Below are 22,200 nucleotides of genomic sequence, written 5' to 3' on the forward strand. Positions count from 1 at the left end.
ATTGAATCTCACTGATTTTCCTCTGAGACAGGGATTTCATTCTGTTATGCAGAGGATCACTGGGCTCACGTGATCCTCTTGAATCAGCCACCCAAGTAATTGGGAATACAGGAATGGGTCACCCCATCCTGCTGATATATAATTCTAAAAGCCCTTTCTCATGTTCTTTCTTATTAATGTATCATAGCAGATAAATCAGGTAGGAATTAATGTAGCTACTAACATAAAGGAAATTGTGATCTAATGAGGTAGATGACGATATCTCCTCTCAATGAGTAAATAAACAATTTCAGAGGTTTTAAAGACTCAAATAGAAAGTTAGTAACAGAGTTAGAACTTTCCAGCTTTAATATTTAGATACTATAACAATGGATTAATAAGCTACAGTATGCTAAGAATTAACCTTTTTCTTTAATTTTTTTTTTTTTTAAGTTATTGGTGGACACAGTGCTTTTATTTTATTTATTTATCTTTTTACGTGGTACTGAGGATCAAACCCAGGGCCTCACATGTGCTAGGCAAGCTCTCCACCGCTGAGCTATGACCCCAAACCCTTAACCTTTGTTTTTTTATTTTAAACTTTTTAATACAGAAATCTTAAATTAAAAATGAGGAATATAATAAATACCCACATATATAACTGTTATACAACTTCAGCAGTTATCAACATAATGTTGCTAATGCTGTTCTTACTCCCTAAGTTATTTTCTTTTCTTTTCAGAGTAAAGCAAATCCTAGATATAATTTTACCTATAAGTAATTCAATATGAGCATTGACTTTAAATTTGGCTGAATATAGCTTTGTAGAGTACATTACCATGAAATACTTTAATAGTATTTAGAGTAAGTAGTCCATTTTATACATGGTGACACTAACAGCTAACAGTTATCAAGTATTTATCTACTTCTGTGGAAATATGAATTTTCAGGGTACTGTTATGGTATTGAAGTATTTTATCACTAGAATATTTTCTTGAGTCACGTCCATGTGACTTGTAGGAAGAAGTTTAGCCATGTGAAGCAATGTAAACTTCCAGTGAGTACTGTTTTTAGAAAATAGGTGCTTTTATGAATGTCTATTTTAAACACATATAAGAAATTTTTAATAAAATATGTATTTTCTAGTTTGTCCTATTGTTTTTAGAGGAAAAGATATTCCTTCTCTTCTGAAACTAACCTTAACAGGCATTTAGTGTATATTTTTACCTCACTTGTAGAATTTTGCTACTTCATCATGTCTTTTTCATTTGTAATCTTTTTTTCCTTTGCTATCCTGCCAATGTACAGGTCTTCTAGGCTACCTTATTAAAAACTACAATATCAAAGTGGAACATGCCTATAATTCTAACGGTTTAGGACGCTGAGGCTGAAGGATCACAGGTTCAAAGCCAGCCCCAGCAACTTAGCAAGTCCCTAAGCAACTTTGTGAGACCCTATCTCAAAATAAAACATAAAAAAAGCAAGGGAGGGGGCCCTGGGGAATGTGGTTCAGCAGTATTAAGCACCCTTAGGTTAAATCCCTGGTACCAAAACAAAACAACAACAATGACAAAAATAAAACAGGAAAACAAAAAACCCAACAACTACAAAAACAAAACAAAATTTTCCTTGATTTTTATGTTGTAGCTGCCTATCTGAATACCTCTGTTGACCCTTTTGTTGGCCTTGTGGAGAGGCCCAAATTCTTTAGTTTAGATAGAACATTCTTTACCTTTTATCTCTCAGATGCCTTTTCATTCTTACTTTACCTCAAATACTCTTGGTGTTGATTTGTAATAGTAAATATAACAAGCTGGTCCCTCACCAGGTTGTCATATTAGTGTATGATTTATACACTAATATTTGCCACATCAGAGTTTTAGAATAGAACTTTTCACATATTACTGCTGAATCCAATTCAACAAAATGTGCCAAATATTTAAATTCCCACTATGTGACAGCTACTGTTTTCTAGTCTCATTTGCTAATCCCTTGGGTATTTTTGACTATGAGTTTCATTTGCTATTGAATATAATATCAGAAGAAATTAGAGGGATACTGTGTACCTAATATATAACTATTTTTTTGTTGGCAGTAATATGTACTGTGACAACATAAAAGTTATCTTTTTTTAATTTTCTGTGCTAACTGAATTTAGGTCAAACTATTATCTAATTTTTTTTTTTTTTAATTTATCTTTTAGGGACAGTATGGAAATTACCAGCCGTGAAAAAATACTTACATTCCAATAGCCAGTATCTATTAGCAGCCATATTGTCACCTCAGCACTGTGGACACCTCCCTGTGAAGAGTTCCTTTCATTCCATCTAGTTTTTGGAAAAACCTTATGGATAAGTGGCTGCTTCATCATTAAGCAGCCTTTGTGGTTTAGTTGTAAAAGGCTTTAGTAGCTCAAAAATATTCAATTTCACATTTCTACTCTAGATGGCAACATTGGACAGAAAATGCAATGACATAGCCAATTTGCAGTGATTTCCAAACTGTGTTTCAAATGGACTGTTACAGACTGAAAGGTGTGAACAGCTTTGTATGTTTATGAAGGTTAAGGGGATTTAATACTTTTCCACAGATTTTTTTGTAAGGGGAAGAGGGAAATGTACACTTTTTACAGCAGCAATATTTTGTATATTATGTTTATTTCATGTGGTGAATATGCAAGGCGGTACACTACGCATTGGACAAAATCAGAAATCCTCTGTTAATGTGGACTAGAGTGTGGTAGATGCTTGACTGTTGGTCTCAAAATGGTGTACTGTGAAGATAGAGGTGAGGGAAAAGACAAAGCACACCATATGTCCACTGTTAATGTTCTTATAGAGGAAATTAAATCCCTTTTATCTGTCAGATAATCAAGGGCACTGTGATACAGTTTTGAGTAAAGACACATTTTTTTAAAAGCCTTCCAGTTTTGTGAATTAAAACCTTTTTTATAAAGATCATTTATAATACTGTTTTAAAATATGAGGCAATAAGAATAACTTTATGTTGAATCTGAAGAGTCTTTGGTAGTAATTTCAGGTAAATGAAGTGGTAATCCTCTCCTAAAATAGCAATAACAGAAAGTTTTAATTTTACCTTGTTTGAGTAATCAGGGAACTTAGAAAGTAATATCAAAACATTTTATAAATGACATCAAAGAAGTGTCAGCATTGATCCAGTAACTTTATTTTTTAACATTAGAAAGATAATTGGTTTATATAACAATAGTTTGGGAGACTTTCTAAATCTTTATTTTAACTTTCTTAACTGGAAATAATGCCGTTTATAAAGGGACACTTATGTTTTCCCCCCCTTTTTATGTTGGTTAATATACTACAGAGATGTTTAGGAAAAGACTCATTTATGGAGTTTTTCTGGTCTGTATTAAAATCATAGAGGTTACATTTTAAATCTCTTTCTAAGCACGGCATATTTAATCGTTATTTGAGATTGTCCTGTACCTGATTATTTTAGCTAAATTCAAGGAGGAAAGCATGCATTGAGAAATTTCTAACCACAGTCATTTAATCATAATCTGAAAATATCTAGCCCAAAGGTAAGTTGCTATTTTCATCACAGTTGCCTGTGCCCAGGGAATTAGATGTATTCTTTATAATTGAATTGGTTTTTCCCACTTCTAACTGGAAACAAAACAGAAGGGGTGCCATAAATTTGAATAAGCAGAATATACTGTTCTCAACATACTGTAATCAAAAGGAGGAATTTCAATGTGTATCTCTGTGTGTGTGTTTGTGTGTGTGTGTGTGTGTGAGAGAGAGAGAGAGAGAGAGAGAGAGAGAGAGAGAGAGAGAGAGAGAGAGAGAATGCCTATGTTTTAAGGTAAGAACAGGTTTTTTCCAACTTGGTCATTAGAAAATGGACATCAAGTTTGAGCAGATAAAGCATGGACAGCCTTATTGTGATTGAAATGCTTATAGGTTCTGTGCCAATTTTCCACCACTGTGTACTTTGTTGCTATTTAAAACTGTATCAACTCTAACAGAAGAATAAATTATTTGTGATTTTAATTTTCTCATTTGTTTCTTTAAATTAGATCTCTTTGACTCTCTTGTTTTGTCTTGAGACTGTGCTGTGGGTTTTTATATAAGTTAGTCCAGTATAAGCAGACTATATTTGTATTCTAAGACTTTATCAAAATTCTCTTGCCATGCCCAAGTTAATTAGAATTAACTGTTCAGTAATCAGTATGTTGTGTAGGTTGTTTGTTACAGAATTCTTTCTCTGAAAATGAAGTCCATGAGGCTATAATCAAGATGACTGAATTAGATAAATGAGTTGAAGAGACAAAATTGTACTGAACCCAACCTGGTGTAGATACGTTATCTCATTTGAAATAAGCTCAACTGACATTAAGAAATAATTTGTCTTGCCAACCCATCTTCTGTTGTCTTATTCTCCTTTTAATGGAAACTAAAATTGCAATTTTAATAAGCAGAATTTCCTACAGGACTTTCTTCCTGGAGACTGGTGCATTTGCAAGGTTTAATTGTTTTATAACAGTCCTATTTTGTAAAAGTTTTTAATTGGTGGTGACAAAAATTACCTTACTCCTTTGATACCTAGTACAAAGAATAACTTTACCAGTAGCTTTCTACCAATTACAACATTTCCATACAGACTACATAGTCCAAAACTTTCATTTTATCAAAATGTATTATAATGAATAAATATCATACTATCCCAACAGTTTCTAGAAGCAAAATGTTACTAAGAAAAGAGCAGGTTGATTATTGATGAAACATTTGAACTATTGTGTTCTAGTATAGTTAGACTTTGTTAGTATTCTGTAGCTTTATTCGGGTAGTACATCTTGGCTTTATTTATTTATTTTTTCATATGGAATACTTCATGAATTTGCATGTCATCCTTGCACAGGTGTCCTGGTAATCTTCTCCGTATTATTCTACTTTTAATATATGTGTTGCTAAAGCAAGCACTAATTTTAATTTTTTAAATGGAGCTTTCAAACACACTGAAGTGGAAAGAATGGTATAATGAATCCCCAATTCCAGTAACTCAGCTTATTTACATCAACTCATGGCCAATCTTCTGTTGTCTACACAACATTCTACAAATTGAGGCAAATACTGTATTTTTTAATCCTTAAATATTTCAGTAAGGATCTCTAAAAGATACATTCTTTAAAAAACAAACAAAATCTCCTTGAACCATAAAGGAGTCTTTATTCTCCTAAAATTCTGCATTTTCGGTGTTAACATTTGATTTAGAAACCCATCTTAAGAATCCATACTTATAAACCACTGCCTTTTCTTTCAATTTTAAAAGGTAATTCATATTAAATAAAAGATTAATAGAAACATTGTATAAAAAGGACATTTTCCATAATGACATTCCTTAAAGGTAACAATTTATTAAAGATTTGGTACATTTTTTCCAACTTTATTTTAAGCACTTACGCCAACATATATTAGGTGTTTTTTTTTTTTTAAAGGAATTATACCACATACTATTTTGTAACTCCTTTTTTCTTTATTTTTAGCCTAGAAATATCTTAAGTGCTTCCTATTTTTGTATTGCGTCTTTTCTTTCTTTCTTTTCCTTCTTTATTTCTCTTCTTTCTTTCTTTCTTGGTTTTTTTCACAGCTTCTTACTGTGTGTTGCCCAGGCTGGCCTCAAATTTGTTATGTTCCCATTTCAGCCTCCTCAGTAGCTGGGATTACAGTCATGTGCTACTGTACCTGACTTGCCTCTCATTTTTCACTATTGCAAAAACAAAGTTTTTATTAAGTGTCTGGCATGGTTTTTTTTGTATGCTTTTAGAATACTTCTATACAGTACATTTCTAACATGCTGGGTACAATGCTATATGCACATTTTAAGAAGTGTCAGCCTAAAAATGTACATCCTTACCAATTAGTATTTATAATTCCAGTAGATTTTTTAAAAAATGTTCTCTGAACTTACTTACATTTGAATTATTTGGGAGTTGAGCATCATTTTAAATGTCTAATGACACTTTACTTTGTGTTCTGCATTGCCTGTTTATTTTTTAGTTGTAGTTGGACACAATAAAACCTTTGTTTTATTTATTTATTTTTATGTGGTGCTGAGGATCAAACCCAGGGCCTTTCACATGCAAGGTGAGCACTCTAGCGCTGAGCCACAACCCCAGCCCTCTCTCTGCCTTGCCTTTTAAAGTCCTTTATCCAATTCTCTGTTGTGATGAGAAAAAGAAATTTTGTGTACACAGGCACAAACACCCATTTATGAAACTATACATAGCTCTGAATGCACACATTAATCCTTTGTTTCTTTTGTCTGTTCATTATTTTCCCCCCACAATTAGGTTTATAAAAATTGGCAAAGAAAATCTGTACAAAAATTATCCCAAGTCATTTATCACTTTCAAACAGTAATCATGAGACACATTATTGCCTGAGGCCCCCTCTTCCTCTTTTGTTTTTTAAATTTTATTTATTTTTTAGAAGTAGTTGGACACAATATCCTTATTTTGTTTGTTTATTTTTATGTGGTGCTGAGGATCGAACCCAGGGCCTCGCACATGCTATACAAGCAATCTACTGATGAGTCACAATCCCAGCCCCCCCTCTTCCTTTTCCAGGGCCTCAGCCTCTTCCTGCAACATCTTCCCTTTTTTAAATATCACCTTAGGTTCAACATCCAAAGTAGGGTATGCAGAAGTAAGCTGTCTTGTAGGACAAAGGATTGAATGTTATTTCCCTGAATAATCAGTGTTTCCAGCTGTACTGTATCTCTGTTCTTCAGGGTCATTTTTGCAGCTTTAAGATTTGTATTCATGCTGATATCTATACCTTTAGTAATTGTTCCATGGACCTGTGTTCCATTCTTCAGTTCAGTGGTTACAGTTTCATGACTCAAATTCATCAAAAATCTCACGAGGGGCTGGAATTATGGCTGAGCGGTAGAGCACTTGCCTCGAATGTGTGAAGCCCTGGGTTCAATCCTCAGCACCACATAAAAATAAATAAATAAAGGTATTGTGTCCAAGTACAACTAAAATAAACAACCAAACAAACAAACAAAAATCTCATGAACTTCATCCTAGTGGCGGCGCCATCAACCATTTGGTCTCATAGTGCATAGTATCAGACAACCCAAGACCCACCAACTAAAAGTTATGAATGGTCAGAAACGCCTATTGTGGATGCTCATTTGTTCATTATTTTTAAAACTGGTTATTTACTATATCAAAGTTTTAAGGTTTTATATAGTCAAAAAATGTTATTTGTAGCCTCCCTAACTTGCAAATTTATAAAAAATATTCCTCATATTTGCTTCCATTTTTGTAAAAACTTATGTACATAGTATGATTACAGCATTGTTTTTCTAGCTGAGTAACCAGTTGTTTAAACATCATTTATTGCAAAAACTATATTTCTTCCAGTGACTCAAGATGCCTTTATATAAAAAAAAATTAAAAAATTAAGGCATGGTTTATTCCATTTCAAAGGCCAGTTAAATTAATTTAAGCATAACTGCTTAATTGCCATAAAGTTGTGAATTGCCCCCAACAAGGTTTTTTTTTTTTTTTTTTTTTTAACATAACAATGACTGGGGCTGGGGCTCAGTGGTGGAGTGCTTCCCTTGCAAGTGTGAGGTACTGGGTCCCATCCTCAGCACCATAAAAAAGTAAATATTTTGTCCATCTACAACTAAAAAAATAAATAAATAAAACCCAATGACTGGATTTTTAATAGTAAGAGAATTATTAAAATGTTTTTATATAGAATGACTAGACTCTCTCAGAGATATTTGCTTGAAATTTAGATATTTTTAATTCTTTGTGCCCTGCTAATTAATTACCTGTAGATGCTCAGAAGTATCTCTATTAAGTGACTAAGGGGAAAAGAATCAATATTTTTTTATGTTTATGTGGTGCTGAGGTTCGAACTCAAAGCCTCACACATGCTAGGCAAATGCTCTACTTCTGAGCCACAACCCCAGCCCCATGTTGTGATCTTTTAACTGTTAAGAACATACGGAGAGGTTTTTCAGTACATTTTTTTAAAATGCTAAAATAGGTGAATAAGAAATTCTTTGGGGCTGGGATTGTGGCTCAGCAGTAGAGCCCTTGCCTAGCACGGGTGGGACCCGGGTTCGATTCTCAGCACCACATAAAAATAAAGGCATTGTGTTGTGTCCATCTACAAAAAAGATTCATATTCTCATATTCTCTCTCTCTCTCTCTCTCTCTCTCTCTCTCTCTCTCTCTATCCCTCTTTCAAAAAAAAAAGAAATTCTTAATATTCTGAGATGGTTTTTAAAATAATTTCTTATCTTTATTAGGGAACACTAATCCCCCAATATTTTTTTTAAAATAGCCCTATCTATATTTTGAGTAGGTACATGGCTGTCTACCTCAAGACACTTAACATCCTCTTTAGCAGCTATATAAGCTGAAGTGATGATGTGTGTATCCTCTAGATCTCATTTTTAAAATGTGGTACCTTTGCTGTATTCCATTTCCTGTGGACTGGAACATGGCATATTGTTGAAAACTTTGGTTTTACAGATTAGACATACTCTAGAGAAAGGCAGTGCTTGTATATAGAAGCAGAAGTCCCCAGAATGGTCTCATAAACACCAGTCTTCTACTTATTAGCTTGGACTTTGACGTGGGGGAAGAGAGAATACTTCTATCTTATTAAATAATTTGTTATAGCAGCAGAGCCTGTACCTCTAATATAAGGTCATAAAGTGGACGGCCAGTTCACACTACCTATGGTATCATATGGAATCATAGTTTTCACAAGTGACAAGTTATTGTATTATGTATGTAGTATACTTTATAATTATTCAGATTCTTGACTAATGAAGTGAACAAAATTTTTAAATATTTTAATATCATCCCAAGCTTTCTATCATTTGAATGTCTTGGAATGCCACATTTAATAACACTAGATTTTGTTAAGTATTGGTAAAATATACGTAACATTTATAATCTTACTGGTACCTATCTAGTTATAAATTTTGTAAATATGTTTTCTTTACACTGAGATTCCATCTCACTCCAGTCAGAATGGCAATCATCAGAATACAAGAAACAATAAATATTGGTGAGGATGGGGGAGGGGGGAATTCCATACATTTCTGGTGAGACTGCAAATTGGTACAACCACTTTGGAAAGCAGTATGGATATTCCTCAGAAAACTTGAAATGGAATCACCATTTGACCCAGTCATCCCACTCCTAGGTTTATTCCCAAAGAATTTAAAATCAGCATACTAGTGATGCAGCCATATCTATGTTTATAGTGGCTCAATTCACAATAGCTGAACTATGGAACCCAACATAGGTGCCCGTCAACAGATGAATGGATAAAGAAACTGGTATATATATACACAATGGAATATTACTCATCCTTAAAGAAGAATGAGATTATAGCATTTGCCAGTAAATGGATGAAACTAGAGAATATTATGCTAAGTGAAATAAACCAATCCCAAAGAACCAAAGGATGTTTTCTCTGATGTGCAGATGCTAATTCACAATGGGGGACGTGCAGAAGAATAGCGGTATTTTGGACTAGAGGGGAGTGAAGGGAGAGGAGGGTGTACGCGGGTAGGAATGATAGTAGAATGAATCAGACATTACCCTATGTGCATATATGATTACATGAACTACCAGATGAATGAGAAGTTATACCCCATTTATGTATGATGTGTCAAAATGCATTCTGAATTTTGTATAACTAATTAGGACAATAAATATATTTTAAAAAACAAATAACATGTTTTCTATTTACTAGAGAATTATATAGGACCTCTTTTAGGTTTTTCACTCTATTTTCTATCACTTTAGTCTGTTCCTGGGTTTGATTTTGTTTGTTTTTATTTTCCTGAGTGTCATTTCATATTGTTCTATTCACATGATCAAGTTTTGTATATTTGGGACTCCGATATCAGAGAACCAAAATATTGTTCATAGCTATCAAGAGTTTACCTGCCTTTCTGTCAGTACATCTATACTAGGGAATTATATCTCTTAATGCTTAGTAAATTAAGAGTTAGGAAGTGTGGTTGTGGCTTTCTTTTCAGTACTAATATTCTACCCAAAGAAATTTTGTTTCCTGTTCATTAATTTCAGTATTCCTCTTTCCCAAGATCTCACTTCACAGCAAGCTTTCATACTTGAAGCTCTACATGTTCGTTCTCAGTCCTCATTCCCACATAAACACAACCATTTTGAAAACATGAACTGATATTAATTACCCCCTTGGCACCAAAAAGTCAGGATTTCCTGATGCGGCACGCTAATGTAAAATGCATTAGTGCAAACGCTGGCTCCAAGGGGTAATACTCTCTAAATAAACACAGCAATGTTTTTCTTTATTCACAACTCTCAGGCTATTCTGAAAGTCATTCATCCTCCCCCTTCCCCCCTCCCAAAAAAGTGATTTGAGTTTTAATAAGTTATAACTGGATTTTCATAAGGAGGAATTGAGTTCCATGCTGCAAATCATTGGCACTTCACTCTTTGGTTTAGTGAAACAAAATCTACCCAAATGTTCCAGTGATTAAATGGCTTTGAACTATAATTTTCAGTAGTCCATTGGAAGATAATAATAGTTTTATATTTAATCTTTAGTATCACTAAAAATGTGTTTTACTTTTCGACCTAATATATTTTTTGGAATTAGAGTAAGAAAGCCATCCACTAAAGACCAGAAACTATGTACATGGGTGTTTTGGTTGGTTTGGGGGTATATGTGGTCTTTTTGAATATTTCATGTAGACTTTTTGATTAAGAAGCATTATTCCATGCTTAGATGTACCCTCTCCAAACATACAACTGTTGCTGCTACTACTACTATTAATAGAAAAATGTTGGTGCTACCACTACTACTAATAGAAAAAAACTAAAAACAGAATCAAGCTAAAGAAACCAGGCTCAAAAGCTAAGCATTTCTGTGGACCAAAAATTAATAAAAAATATAAGTTGGCGAGTAAAGCAGAAGCCATGGGTTTCCTGGGTTCTAATTTAGAAGCTAGTGATAGCCTTGAGAAACTGGTTTTCCATTAAGTAATAGAGAATATAAATGCTACACAAAGTCAACTACTGAAGCAAAGTCTGTTTTAAGGTAGGGGCTAAAATGTGACTCCTACTTTTCTCCTTTTTAGCAGGAAGCATTTAAAAAAGAAAGATGCTTTTTGGCCTTGTTTTGAGGGATCTGAGCTCGATGTTGCTAGAAGATAGATATATTAGTCTCCATCTAGAACTGAATCAAGCAATTTTGAAGTGTGGTATTAGGTATAATTAGAAGAATAGGATGTTTTTAAAATCATAGAAGAATAGGAAGTTCTCTCAAAGATTTGGTTTTATAGTTGGTTTAGAATCCAGTGGGATAAATGGAAGTATAGAAGAAAAGAGAAAGTGGAAAAGACAGAAAAAAAAAAGATAAAACAAGTCCATTAGCCAAATTTTCAAAATTATGCCAATAAACTCATTTAGTAGAACATGCATCACACCATGTGAAATCCATTCATTCATATCATCTTCTAATAGATATAAAATCAGAAAGCAAATGAAACAACAGGTACATATAAAATCCACTTAGAAATCTAACAAGTGAAAAATAGAGCTATTGAAATGTGCTCAATTGGTATAATTAGAATTGAACACAGTTGAAGAGAAAATCTGTGAATTAGATAGTAGTATGAGAAAGTGTCCCATACCAGAGCACCAAGAAACATTTAAATGTATGGATAGGAACAATAAAGAGATATGAAAGTATATATAGAGTTCTAGTGTGGGATCTCCAAGAAAAAATGGAGAGATTGGTAGAAAAGCAAGATACTAACAAAAGCTGATAATTTCCCACTACTAAATTAACAATGCACATATTTCAAGTTCACAGTAGTCTAATCAGGACAAATTCATATATATGAGTACTCATATATATACATATATATGAGTACTCATATATATACATATATATGAGTACTCATATATATACATATATATGAGTACTCATATATATACATATATATGAGTACAATTCATACCAGGCATATTAGTGTTCAGGGAGAAAAAAATCTAAAAACCTACCTGAAAGGCAAGGCACATTACCTGTAAAAAAAAGAAAATTTAGACAAAAAAGAATTCTCTGCATCATAAGACATGATAGAGGGGAGGGGAGAGGTGGGGAGGGGGGAGGGTGGAGGATGGGAAAGGCAGCGGAGCACAACAGACACTAGTATGGCAATTTGTAAATCAATGGATGTGTAACTGATGTGATCCTGCAATCTGTGTATGGGGTGAAGGTGGGAGTTCATAACCCACTTGAATCAAAGTGTGGAATATGATATGTCAAGAAATTTGTAACGTTTTGAACAACCCACAATAAAAAATTAAAAAAAAAAAAGACATGATAGAAAAAAAAAAAACCATGATAGTTAAATATTGAGGGAAAAATAAGTCAGTTTAAATGTGAAACCCAACTAAAGTATAATTTTAAAGTGAGGTCAAAATAAAATGTTTTCAGGTTAACAAAGATTAAGAGAATATATCATCCACAGAAGACATACTTAAGGGGGGAAAATTTAGAAGGGAGGTATAGGAAGATTTTACAGTTCTCACTGAAGGAACAGAATTCCTTGATTCTGTTGTTGACCATGTGACTTGCTGTGGCCAGTGGGATAGTAATGTGACTGAATGAAGCTTGTGAAAGTACTAAGGTAGTTTTGCTTCCACTTTTGTTCCTCACCTTTGCCCTGGAAATCTGCTCAGGCTAACCCGCTGGAGGAATGTGAGAAATATAGAGGGTAAAGCTGGGTTGATACACCAACACTAGCCAACTCCTAATCAGATTCAACAGAGCCATCCAGCCAACCATCCAAATGATCACAGATTCATAAGCAAGCCCAACTCAAATCAGCTAGAATCTGCAGACTCTTAAGCTAAACAGATGGTTCTTGTTGTACAAGCCATCAATTTGTGAGTATGTTTCTTTGTTTTGCAGTGAAATTATAGTAATAAAGAGCTGATCCATTAACAAGGTGCTAGGACAAGATAGGAAGCAAGATAAATGAATAGGCTGTAATGTGCTAAGGGTTTTTTATGGTCAGGAAACTGAAGTCAGAAAAACTCAAGAAAAACTCTTGGAAATTTTTCGGGTAAAATAACAAGGGTAATGTTAAAACTATTAATATAAAAATGTAGAAGTCAGTAAAAGAATACATATACAACTCAGAAATGTATAATCAAAACAGAAAGGGGTGCGGATAGGGGCAGGTGGTGGGTAATGCATGCTTGTAATCCCAGCAATTCTGGAGGCTGAGGAAGATACAAGAGCATCACAAGTTCAAGGCCAGCCTTAGCCTGGTGAAACTGTCTCAAAAAAAAATTTTTTTTAAAGTATACAAAGACCAAATAAAATAAATAATAAATGTTTGAAGAGGTAAATATGTTTAACCCGATTTAGACATTTCTCATTGTATACATGTATCAAACATTACATGGTACCCCATTAATATGTACAACTCTTCCATTTTTTTGTATCATTTAAAAATAAAATTTAAACAACAACAAAACAAAAAGTCCTGGGGAAGTAGCCCAGTGATAGAGTATCCCTGGGTTTAGTCCCCTAGTGCTGAAAGAGAAAGAAAGAAAAGAAAATGTACTCATCCAATGAAAGGAATGATTAAAAGAAAGGGAGGCAAAGGTGGTTAAAAAATACAAAATATGATAGATTACATTTAAATACATCAGTAGTCTCAAACTGGTTAAACTCACTTATTGAAAGACTTTAAATTGGGGTAACACAAAATATAAAGGATATAGAACAGTTCTCTGCCATTTCTATATTATAGAAGCTTCTATAATATAGAATTTATATTTAAAATTATAGAAATACAATATCAGTCTCATGGAATTTTAAATTTTCTAATAACTACACTTAAAATTCAGAAACAGGGATATGTTATTTTAATATATTTTATTTAACCAAATATATCCAAAATGCTATTTCAACATGTAAATTTATGAGACATTTTACTTACTTTTTTTCATAGGGAGTCTTAGAAACCTGGTTTGTATTTTATGCCTTCAGCATATCACTTGCACTATCTCAGATGCTTGGTAACAATGTCCAGTAGAGGAGGCGTATTGGCTATCACTGGTGCAGAAAATCAAATAAATATAGAAACCTGTACCTAACAGTATTCAGGTTTTTTTTTTAAATTTTTTATTGTTGGTTGTTCAAAACATTACAAATTTCTTGACATATCATATTCCTCACTTTGATTCAAGTGGGTTATGAACTCCCATCTTCACCCCATACACAGATTGCAGAATCACATCAGTTACACATCCATTGATTTACGTATTGCCATACTAGTGTCTGTTGTGCTCCGCTGCCTTTCCCATCCTCCACCATCCCCCCTCCCCACCTCTCCCCTCCCCTCCCCTCCTCTCTCTCTACCCCCTCCATTGTATAACCCTGAGGGTCTCCTTCCATTTCCATGCAATTTCCCTTTTCTCTCCCTTTCCCTCCCACCTCTCATCCCTGTTAAATGTTAATCTTCTTCTCCTGCTCTTCATCCCTACTCTGATCTTAGTTACTCTCCTTATATCAAAGAAGACATTTGGCATTTGTTTTTTAGGGATTGGCTAGCTTCACTTAGCATAATCTGCTCTAATGCCATCCATTTCCCTGCAAATTCTATGATTTTGTCATTTTTTAATGCAGAGTAATACTCCATTGTGTATAAATGCCACATTTTTTTTATCCATTCGTCTATTGAAGGGCATCTAGGTTGGTTCCACAGTCTTGCTATTGTGAATTGTGCTGCTATGAACATCAATGTAGCAGTGTCCCTGTAGCATGCTCTTTTTAGGTCTTTAGGGAATAGACCAAGAAGGGGAATAGCTGGGTCAAATGGTGGCTCCATTCCCAGCTTTCCAAGAAATCTCCATACTGCTTTCCAAATTGGCTGCACCAATTTGCAGTCCCACCAGCAATGTACAAGTGTACCCTTTTCCCCACATCCTCGCCAGCACTTGTTGTTGTTTGACTTCATAATGGCTGCCAATCTTACTGGAGTGAGATGGTATCTTAGGGTGGTTTTGATTTGCATTTCTCTGACAGCTAGAGATGGTGAGCATTTTTTCATGTACTTGTTGATTGACTGTATGTCCTCCTCTGAGAAGTGTCTGTTCAGGTTCTTGGCCCATTTGTTGATTGGGTTGTTTGTTCTCTTATTGTCTAATTTTTTTGAGTTCTTTGTATACTCTGGATATTAGGGCTCTATCTGAAGTGTGAGGAGTAAAGATTTGTTCCCAGGGTGTAGGCTCCCTATTTACCTCTCTTATTGTTTCTTTTGCTGAGAAAAAACTTTTTAGTTTGAGTAAGTCCCATTTGTTGATTCTAGTTATTAACTTTTGTGCTATGGGTGTCCTATTGAGGAATTTGGAGCCCGACCCCACCGAATGTAGATCGTAGCCAACGTTTTCTTCTATCAGACGGCGTGTCTCTGATTTGATATCAAGCTCCTTGATCCATTTTGAATTCACTTTTGTGCATGGCGAGAGAAAGGGATTCAGTTTCATTTTGTTGCATATGGATTTCCAGTTTTCCCAGCACCATTTGTTGAAGATGCTATCCTTCCTCCATTGCATGCTTTTAGCCCCTTTATCAAATATAAGATAGTTGTAGTTTTGTGGATTGGTTTCTGTGTCCTCTATTCTGTACCATTGGTCCACCCGCCTGTTTTGGTACCAGTACCATGCTGTTTTTGTTACTATTGCTCTGTAGTATAGTTTGAAGTCTGGTATCGCTATACCACCTGATTCACACTTCCTGCTTAGCGTTGTTTTTGCTATTCTGGGTCTTTTATTTTTCCATATGAATTTCATGATTGCTTTCTCTATTTCTATAAGAAATGCCGTTGGGATTTTGATTGGCATTGCATTAAACCTATAGAGAACTTTTGGTAATATCGCCATTTTGATGATGTTAGTTCTGCCTATCCACGAACAGGGTATATTTTTCCATCTTCTAAGATCTTCTTCTATTTCTCTCTTTAGGGTTCTGTAGTTTTCATTGTATAAGTCTTTCACCTCTTTTGTTAGGTTGATTCCCAAGTATTTTATTTTTTTTGAAGATATTGTGAATGGAGTGGTTGTCCTCATTTCCATTTCAGAGGATTTGTCGCTGATATACAGGAATGCCTTTGATTTATGCGTGTTGATTTTATATCCTGCCACTTTGCTGAATTCATTTATTAGCTCTAATAGTTTCTTTGTAGAGCCTTTTGGGTCTGCTAGGTATAGAATCATATCATCTGCAAATAGTGATAATTTAAGTTCTTCTTTTCCTATTTTTATGCCTTTAATTTCTTTCGTCTGTCTAATTGCTCTGGCCAGTGTTTCGAGAACTATGTTGAACAGAAGTGGAGAGAGAGGGCATCCCTGTCTTGTTCCAGATTTTAGAGGGAATGCCTTCAGTTTTTCTCCATTCAGAATGATGCTAGCCTGAGGCTTAGCATAGATTGCTTTTACAATATTGAGGTATGTTCCTGTTATCCCTAGTTTTTCTAGAGTTTTGAACATAAAGGGATGCTGTACTTTGTCGAATGCTTTTTCCGCATCTATCGAGATGATCATATGGTTCTTATTTTTAAGTCTATTGATGTGGTGAAGAACATTTATTGATTTCCATATATTGAACCAGCCTTGCATCCCAGGGATGAATCCTACTTGATCATGGTGCACATTTTTTTTGATATGTTTTTGTATCCGATTTGCCAGAATTTTATTGAGGATTTTTGCATTTAGGTTCATTAGAGATATTGGTCTGTAGTTTTCTTTCTTTGAAGTGTCTTTGTCTGGTTTAGGTATCAGGGTGATGTTGGCCTCATAGAATGAATTTGGAAGTTCTCCCTCTTTTTCTATTTCCTGAAGTAGCTTGAAAAGTATTGGTATTAGTTCTTCTTTAAACGTTTTGTAAAACTCTGCTGTATACCCATCCGGTCCTGGGCTTTTCTTAGTTGGTAGTCTTTTTATGGTTTCTTCTATTTCCTCAATTGATATTGGTCTGTTTAGGTTGTCTATATCCTCCTGACTCAATCTGGGCAGATCATATGACTTAAGAAATTTTTCTATGCCTTCACTATCTTCTAATTTATTGGAGTATAAGGATTCAAAATAGTTTTTGATTATCTTCTGTATTTCTGAAGTGTCTGTTGTGATATTGCCTTTTTCATCCCGTATACTAGTAATTTGAGTTCTCTCTCTCTCTCTCTTAGCATGGCTAAGGGTCTGTCGATTTTGTTTATTTTTTCAAAGAACCAACTTTTAGTTTTGTCAATTTTTTCAATTGTTTCTTTTGTTTCGATTTCATTAATTTCAGCTCTGATTTTAATTATTTCTTGCCTTCTACTTCTTTTGCTGTTGTTTTGCTCTTCTTTTTCTAGGATTTTGAGATGAAGTATGAGATCATTTATTTGTTGGTTTTTTCTTTTTTTAAGGAATGAACTCCAAGCAATGAATTTTCCTCTTAGAACTGCTTTCAATGTGTCCCATAGATTCCGATATGTTGTGTCTGTGTTTTCATTTATCTCTAAGAATTTTTTAATTTCCTCCTTGATGTCTTCTATAACCCATTGATCATTCAGTAACCTATTGTTCATTCTCCAAGTGATGTATGCTTTTTCCTTCCTTCTTTTATCGTTGATTTTCAGTTTCATTCCATTATGATCAGATAAGATGCATGGTATTATCTCTACTCTTTTATATTGTCTAAGAGTTGCCCTGTGACATAATATATGATCTATTTTTGAGAAGGATCCATGTGCTGCTGAGAAAAAAGTGTAACTGCTTGATGTTGGGTGGTATATTCTATATATGTCAATTAAGTCTAGGTTATTAATTGTGTTATTGAGTTCTATAGTTTCCTTATTCAACTTTTGTTTGGAAGATCTGTCCAGTGGCGAGAGAGGTGTGTTGAAGTCTCCCATGATTATTGTATGGTGGTCTATTAGACTCTTGAACTTGAGAAGAGTTTGTTTGACGAACATAGCTGCACCGTTGTTTGGGGCATAAATATTTATGATTGTTATGTCTTGTTGGTGTATGGTTCCCTTAAGCAGTATGTAGTGTCCCTCTTTATCCCTTTTGATTAACTTTGGCTTGAAATCTATTTTATTTGATATGAGTATGGACACTCCTGCTTGTTTCTGAAGTCCATATGAGTGATATAATTTTTCCCAACCTTTCACCTTCAGCCTATGTATGTCTTTTTCTATCAAATGCGTCTCCTGTAGGCAGCATATTGTTGGTTCTTGTTTTGTGATCCATTCTACTAGCCTGTGTCTCTTAATTGGTGAGTTTAAGCCATTAACATTTAGGGTTATTATTGAGATATGGGTTGTTCTTCCAGCCATATTTGTTTATTTCTGTTACTAAACATGGTTTGTTTTCCTCTTTGATTATTTCCCCCCCTTTACTGTCCTACCTCCCACTGTTGGTTTACATTGTTATTTTCCATTTCCTCTTCCTGTAATGTTTTGGCGAGGATGTTTTGAAGAGATTGTTTTCTAGCTGCAAATTCTTTAAACTTTTGTTTATCGTGGAAGGTTTTAATTTCATCTTCCATCCTGAAGCTTAATTTCGCTGGATACACAATTCTTGGTTGGAACCCTTTTCTTTCAGTGTTTGAAATATGTTATTCCAGGATCTTCTAGCTTTCAGAGTCTGTGTTGAAAGATCAGCTGTTATCCTGATTGGCTTACCCCTAAATGTAATCTGCTTCCTTTCTCTTGTAGCTTTTAAAATTCTCTCCTTATTCTGTATGTTGGGCATCTTCATTATAATGTGTCTAGGTGTGGATCTCTTATGATTTTGCACATTCGCGTCCTGTAGGCTTCTAGGATTTGCGATTCTGTCTCATTCTTCAAGTCTGGGAAGTTTTCTCGTATTATTTCATTGTATAGACTGCTCATTCCTTTGGTTTGGAGCTCTGTACCTTCCTGTATCCCAATGACTCTTAAGTTTGGTCTCTTAATGTTATCCCATATTTCTTGGATGTTCTGCTCATGGTTTCTTAACAGTCTTGCTGAGCTGTCTATGTTCTTTTCCAGTTGAAATACTTTGTCTTCATTGTCTGATGTTCTGTCTTCTAAGTGTTCTACTCTGTTGGTAGTATTCTCCATTGAGTTTTTAAGTTGGTTTATTGCTTCCTGCATTTCTAGGATTTCTGTTTGTTTGTTTTTTATAACCTCTATCTCCCTGTATAGTTGATCCTTTGCTTCCTGGATTTGTTTGTGTAATTCATTGTCGAAGTGATCTTTCATTGTCTGATTTTGCTGTCTGATGTCTTCCTTGATACTCCAGATCATCTGAAGCATGTATATCCTGAATTCTTTATCTGACATTCCATCTGCTGCAGCTGTTACCTCTTCTAAAGTTGCGTTGACCTGCATTGCTTGTGGTCCTTTCTTTCCTTGTCTTTTCATACTGCTTGCGTTTCTTTCCTGCAGGCGCGGGCGGCGGCTCTGCTCTCTCCTTATTCCAATTGGGGTGTCGTGACTACCACGCCGGCAGGTCACTGGGCCTGTTCTTGGCGCTGGCGGCGGCTCTGTTCTGCCCCTACTCCAATTGGGGTGACGAGTGTACCACGCCGGCAGGCCACCGGGCCTGATCCGCCCGTCGGTTGCAGTTTTGCGTACCCTGCAGGCGCGGGCGGCAGCTCTACTCTGCCCCTACTCCAAATGGGGTGACGTGTCTGTCGTACCGGCAGGCCACTGGGCCTGTCCCGCTGGTCGGTCGCAGATCTGCCCACCTTTCGGGCACAGGTGGTGGCTCTGCTCTGCCCCTACTCCAATTGGGGTGTCATGACTACCCCGCCGGCAGGTCGCTGGGCCTGTTCCTGGCACGGGCGGCGACTCTGCTCTGCCCCTACTCCAATTAGGGTGATGTGTGTACCATGCCGGCAGGCTCCTGGGCCTGATCTGCAGGTTGGTCACAGGTCTGCTCACCCTGCGGGCACGGGTGGCGGTTCCGCTCCGCCCCCACTCCAATTGGGGTCACGTGACCACCACACCGGCAGGGCCTGATCCGGGCGTGGGCGAAGGATCTGCTCTGCCCCTACTCCAGTTTGGGTGACGTGTGTACCACGCTGGCAGGCCGCTGGGCATGACCCGCCAGTCTGTCACAGGTCTGCTTACCTTGCAAGCGCGGGCGGCGGCTCTGCCCTGCCCCTCCTACCACGCCCGTGTACCACTGGGTCGCGGGTCTGCCCACCTTGCGGGCGCGGGTGGCGGCTCCGCTCCGCCCCCCTCTCCAATTGGGGTCACGCGGTCACCACGCCGGCGAGCCACTGGGCCTGCTCCGGGCGCTGGCAGTGGCCCGGCTCCTCCCCTCTGGCTCGACGACAAATCGAGAGAGACTCGGGTGTCTGTGCCTCACCCCCCCTACCAGGAGACCAACTGTTTCTGTCGCCGCTGGTATTGATGAAGTTCTCTCCTCCGCCGCTTTCTGATGACATCAGATCTCTGCCATGTTGGTGTCCTATGCGAATGGCAGCATTTCATTCCCCTGTTCTGTGGCTGAATGAGCTGCGGTCAGTCGAAAACAGGGATGGTGACGTCAGCTTTCCAACATGGTGGCTGCTGGCCTCCTCTGTGGTCTGACCGGTGTGGAGAACCAAGATGGACCGCTTCCTTCCCCCGTCTCGAACCCAGAATTCAGCCCTGAATACAGTGCTTGCACGGCTGGCAGAAACTGCAGCGCTGTATCCCTGTGTCGCTATCTCCTCGTTTCCCAGCGCGCGCTGCAGACTCTAGCCGCGGGCCGATTTGCTGAATAAGCAGTGTTACCCTCCGTGCGACAAACCTCTCGCGTTTGAGTCCCCGTAGCCGATCCTCGTGCGATGGAAATCCTTCCTCCAGGTTCCGGAGCACCCCACTATTGCTGGAAATTCCTAACAAGATAGCCTTTAGCCGTCCTGACTTGTCATACTCCCACACAATGAAGCAGCACACGGGGGCAATGCACTCCCCTCGCCGCCATCTTATCCTCGGCCAGTTTTTTCAAGTACATGTGATATTTTACAAAACTGACTTCATGCTTATTTACAAAAGAAGTCTAATAAAAATTAAAAAATATTATACAAATCACTTTTTCTGACAATATCATATGTGCTAGGAACTTTCTAAATTGATTAAACAACTTGTGGTTAAAGGAAAAATCACAGCAGAAATTTATAAAATTTAGGAATGAACTACAATAAAAGTTCTTTATCAAAATTTGTGCGTGTAGTCAAAAATAACAGTGCACACTTAAAATTTTAAGAGGGAGGGAAATAAAAGGGATACAGATACTGTAGTTCTTAGAAGTAAATTGATGACTTTAAATGTATTTATTAAAACACACACACACAAATTCAGCTCAGGAATGTAGATGAGCCAAAGCTAAAATTAGATAAAACTAAAATATTAGAAAAGTGTTTTGAATAAAATAACAAAGGCAGAAATTAATAAAATTTAAAAAATTAAAGGATCATCAAAAAGAACCCAAAGCTGTTTTTACAAAATAAAAATAAATAAAACCAGAAATAAAATGTTGATCCAGAAATAAAATGTTATGACTCGTGTCTTAGTCCATTTGGACTGCTATAACAAAATACTCACAATGGGGAACTTAGAAACAACAGGAATGTATTTCTCTACGTTCTGGAGGCAGGAAAGTCCCAGATATGGTACTTGCAGGTTTGGTGTCTGGTGAGGGCTCCTGTCCTGGGTCATAGATGGTGGTTCTCCTGTGTCACGGTATGTGTCCTTATATGATGAAAGGGATGAGGAAGCTCTCTGAGATCTCTTTTATAAAAATTGGTCAGTCCCACGCTTGAGAAAGCCTTCAGGATCTTGTCACCTCCCAGAGAGCCTGCCTTCTAATACCATCATCCTAGTGATTACAATTCAACACGTGAATCTGGGGAAGGGGGGTGCAGGAGGAAACTTTCAGAGGATGATGCTGGGAGCCATTAGCCAAGTAGGTATGACAATTTCCTTGCCAGCGTACCCCATGTTGCTGACATGTTGCAGTGACATTGAATGTACGTGACCTTGCTCAAGGACCAAGGCAGATTAGGGTGTTCCTGGTTTTAAGATAATGGTGTTTAGGGCGTTCCCAGTTTAGGTTCCAGGTTTAAGGTTTAAGATTATTCCTGCTGGGAATAGGGCGTATCCTGCTGCCTG

General features: G+C 36.6%; 1 protein-coding gene and 1 non-coding gene across 4 annotated transcripts in view; one reads left to right on the forward strand and one right to left on the reverse strand.

The window, feature by feature from the left end:
* Ss18 (SS18 subunit of BAF chromatin remodeling complex) overlaps positions 1-4,007 on the forward strand; it is an 84,747-nt gene extending 80,740 nt beyond the window's left edge. For all 3 annotated transcript variants that reach the window (XM_046433425.2, XM_046433434.2, XM_046433442.2), the window contains one exon: positions 2,183-4,007. In XM_046433425.2, the coding sequence (XP_046289381.1) occupies positions 2,183-2,209 (27 nt within the window). In that variant the 3' untranslated portion in view covers positions 2,210-4,007. The remainder of the gene's footprint in view (positions 1-2,182) is intronic.
* An 823-nt stretch (positions 4,008-4,830) lies between these two features.
* Positions 4,831-4,937, reverse strand: LOC124086059 (U6 spliceosomal RNA). The gene has a single exon (XR_006849699.1). It is a non-coding gene; the product is annotated as a U6 spliceosomal RNA (small nuclear RNA).
* Between the last annotated feature and the right edge of the window lie 17,263 nt (positions 4,938-22,200).

This window comes from Marmota monax, unplaced genomic scaffold (genome assembly GCF_021218885.2).
Source record: "Marmota monax isolate L192 unplaced genomic scaffold, Marmota_monax_Labrador192_F-V1.1 WCK01_AAM20220418_F8-fsc00126, whole genome shotgun sequence".
NCBI lineage: Eukaryota > Metazoa > Chordata > Mammalia > Rodentia > Sciuridae > Marmota > Marmota monax.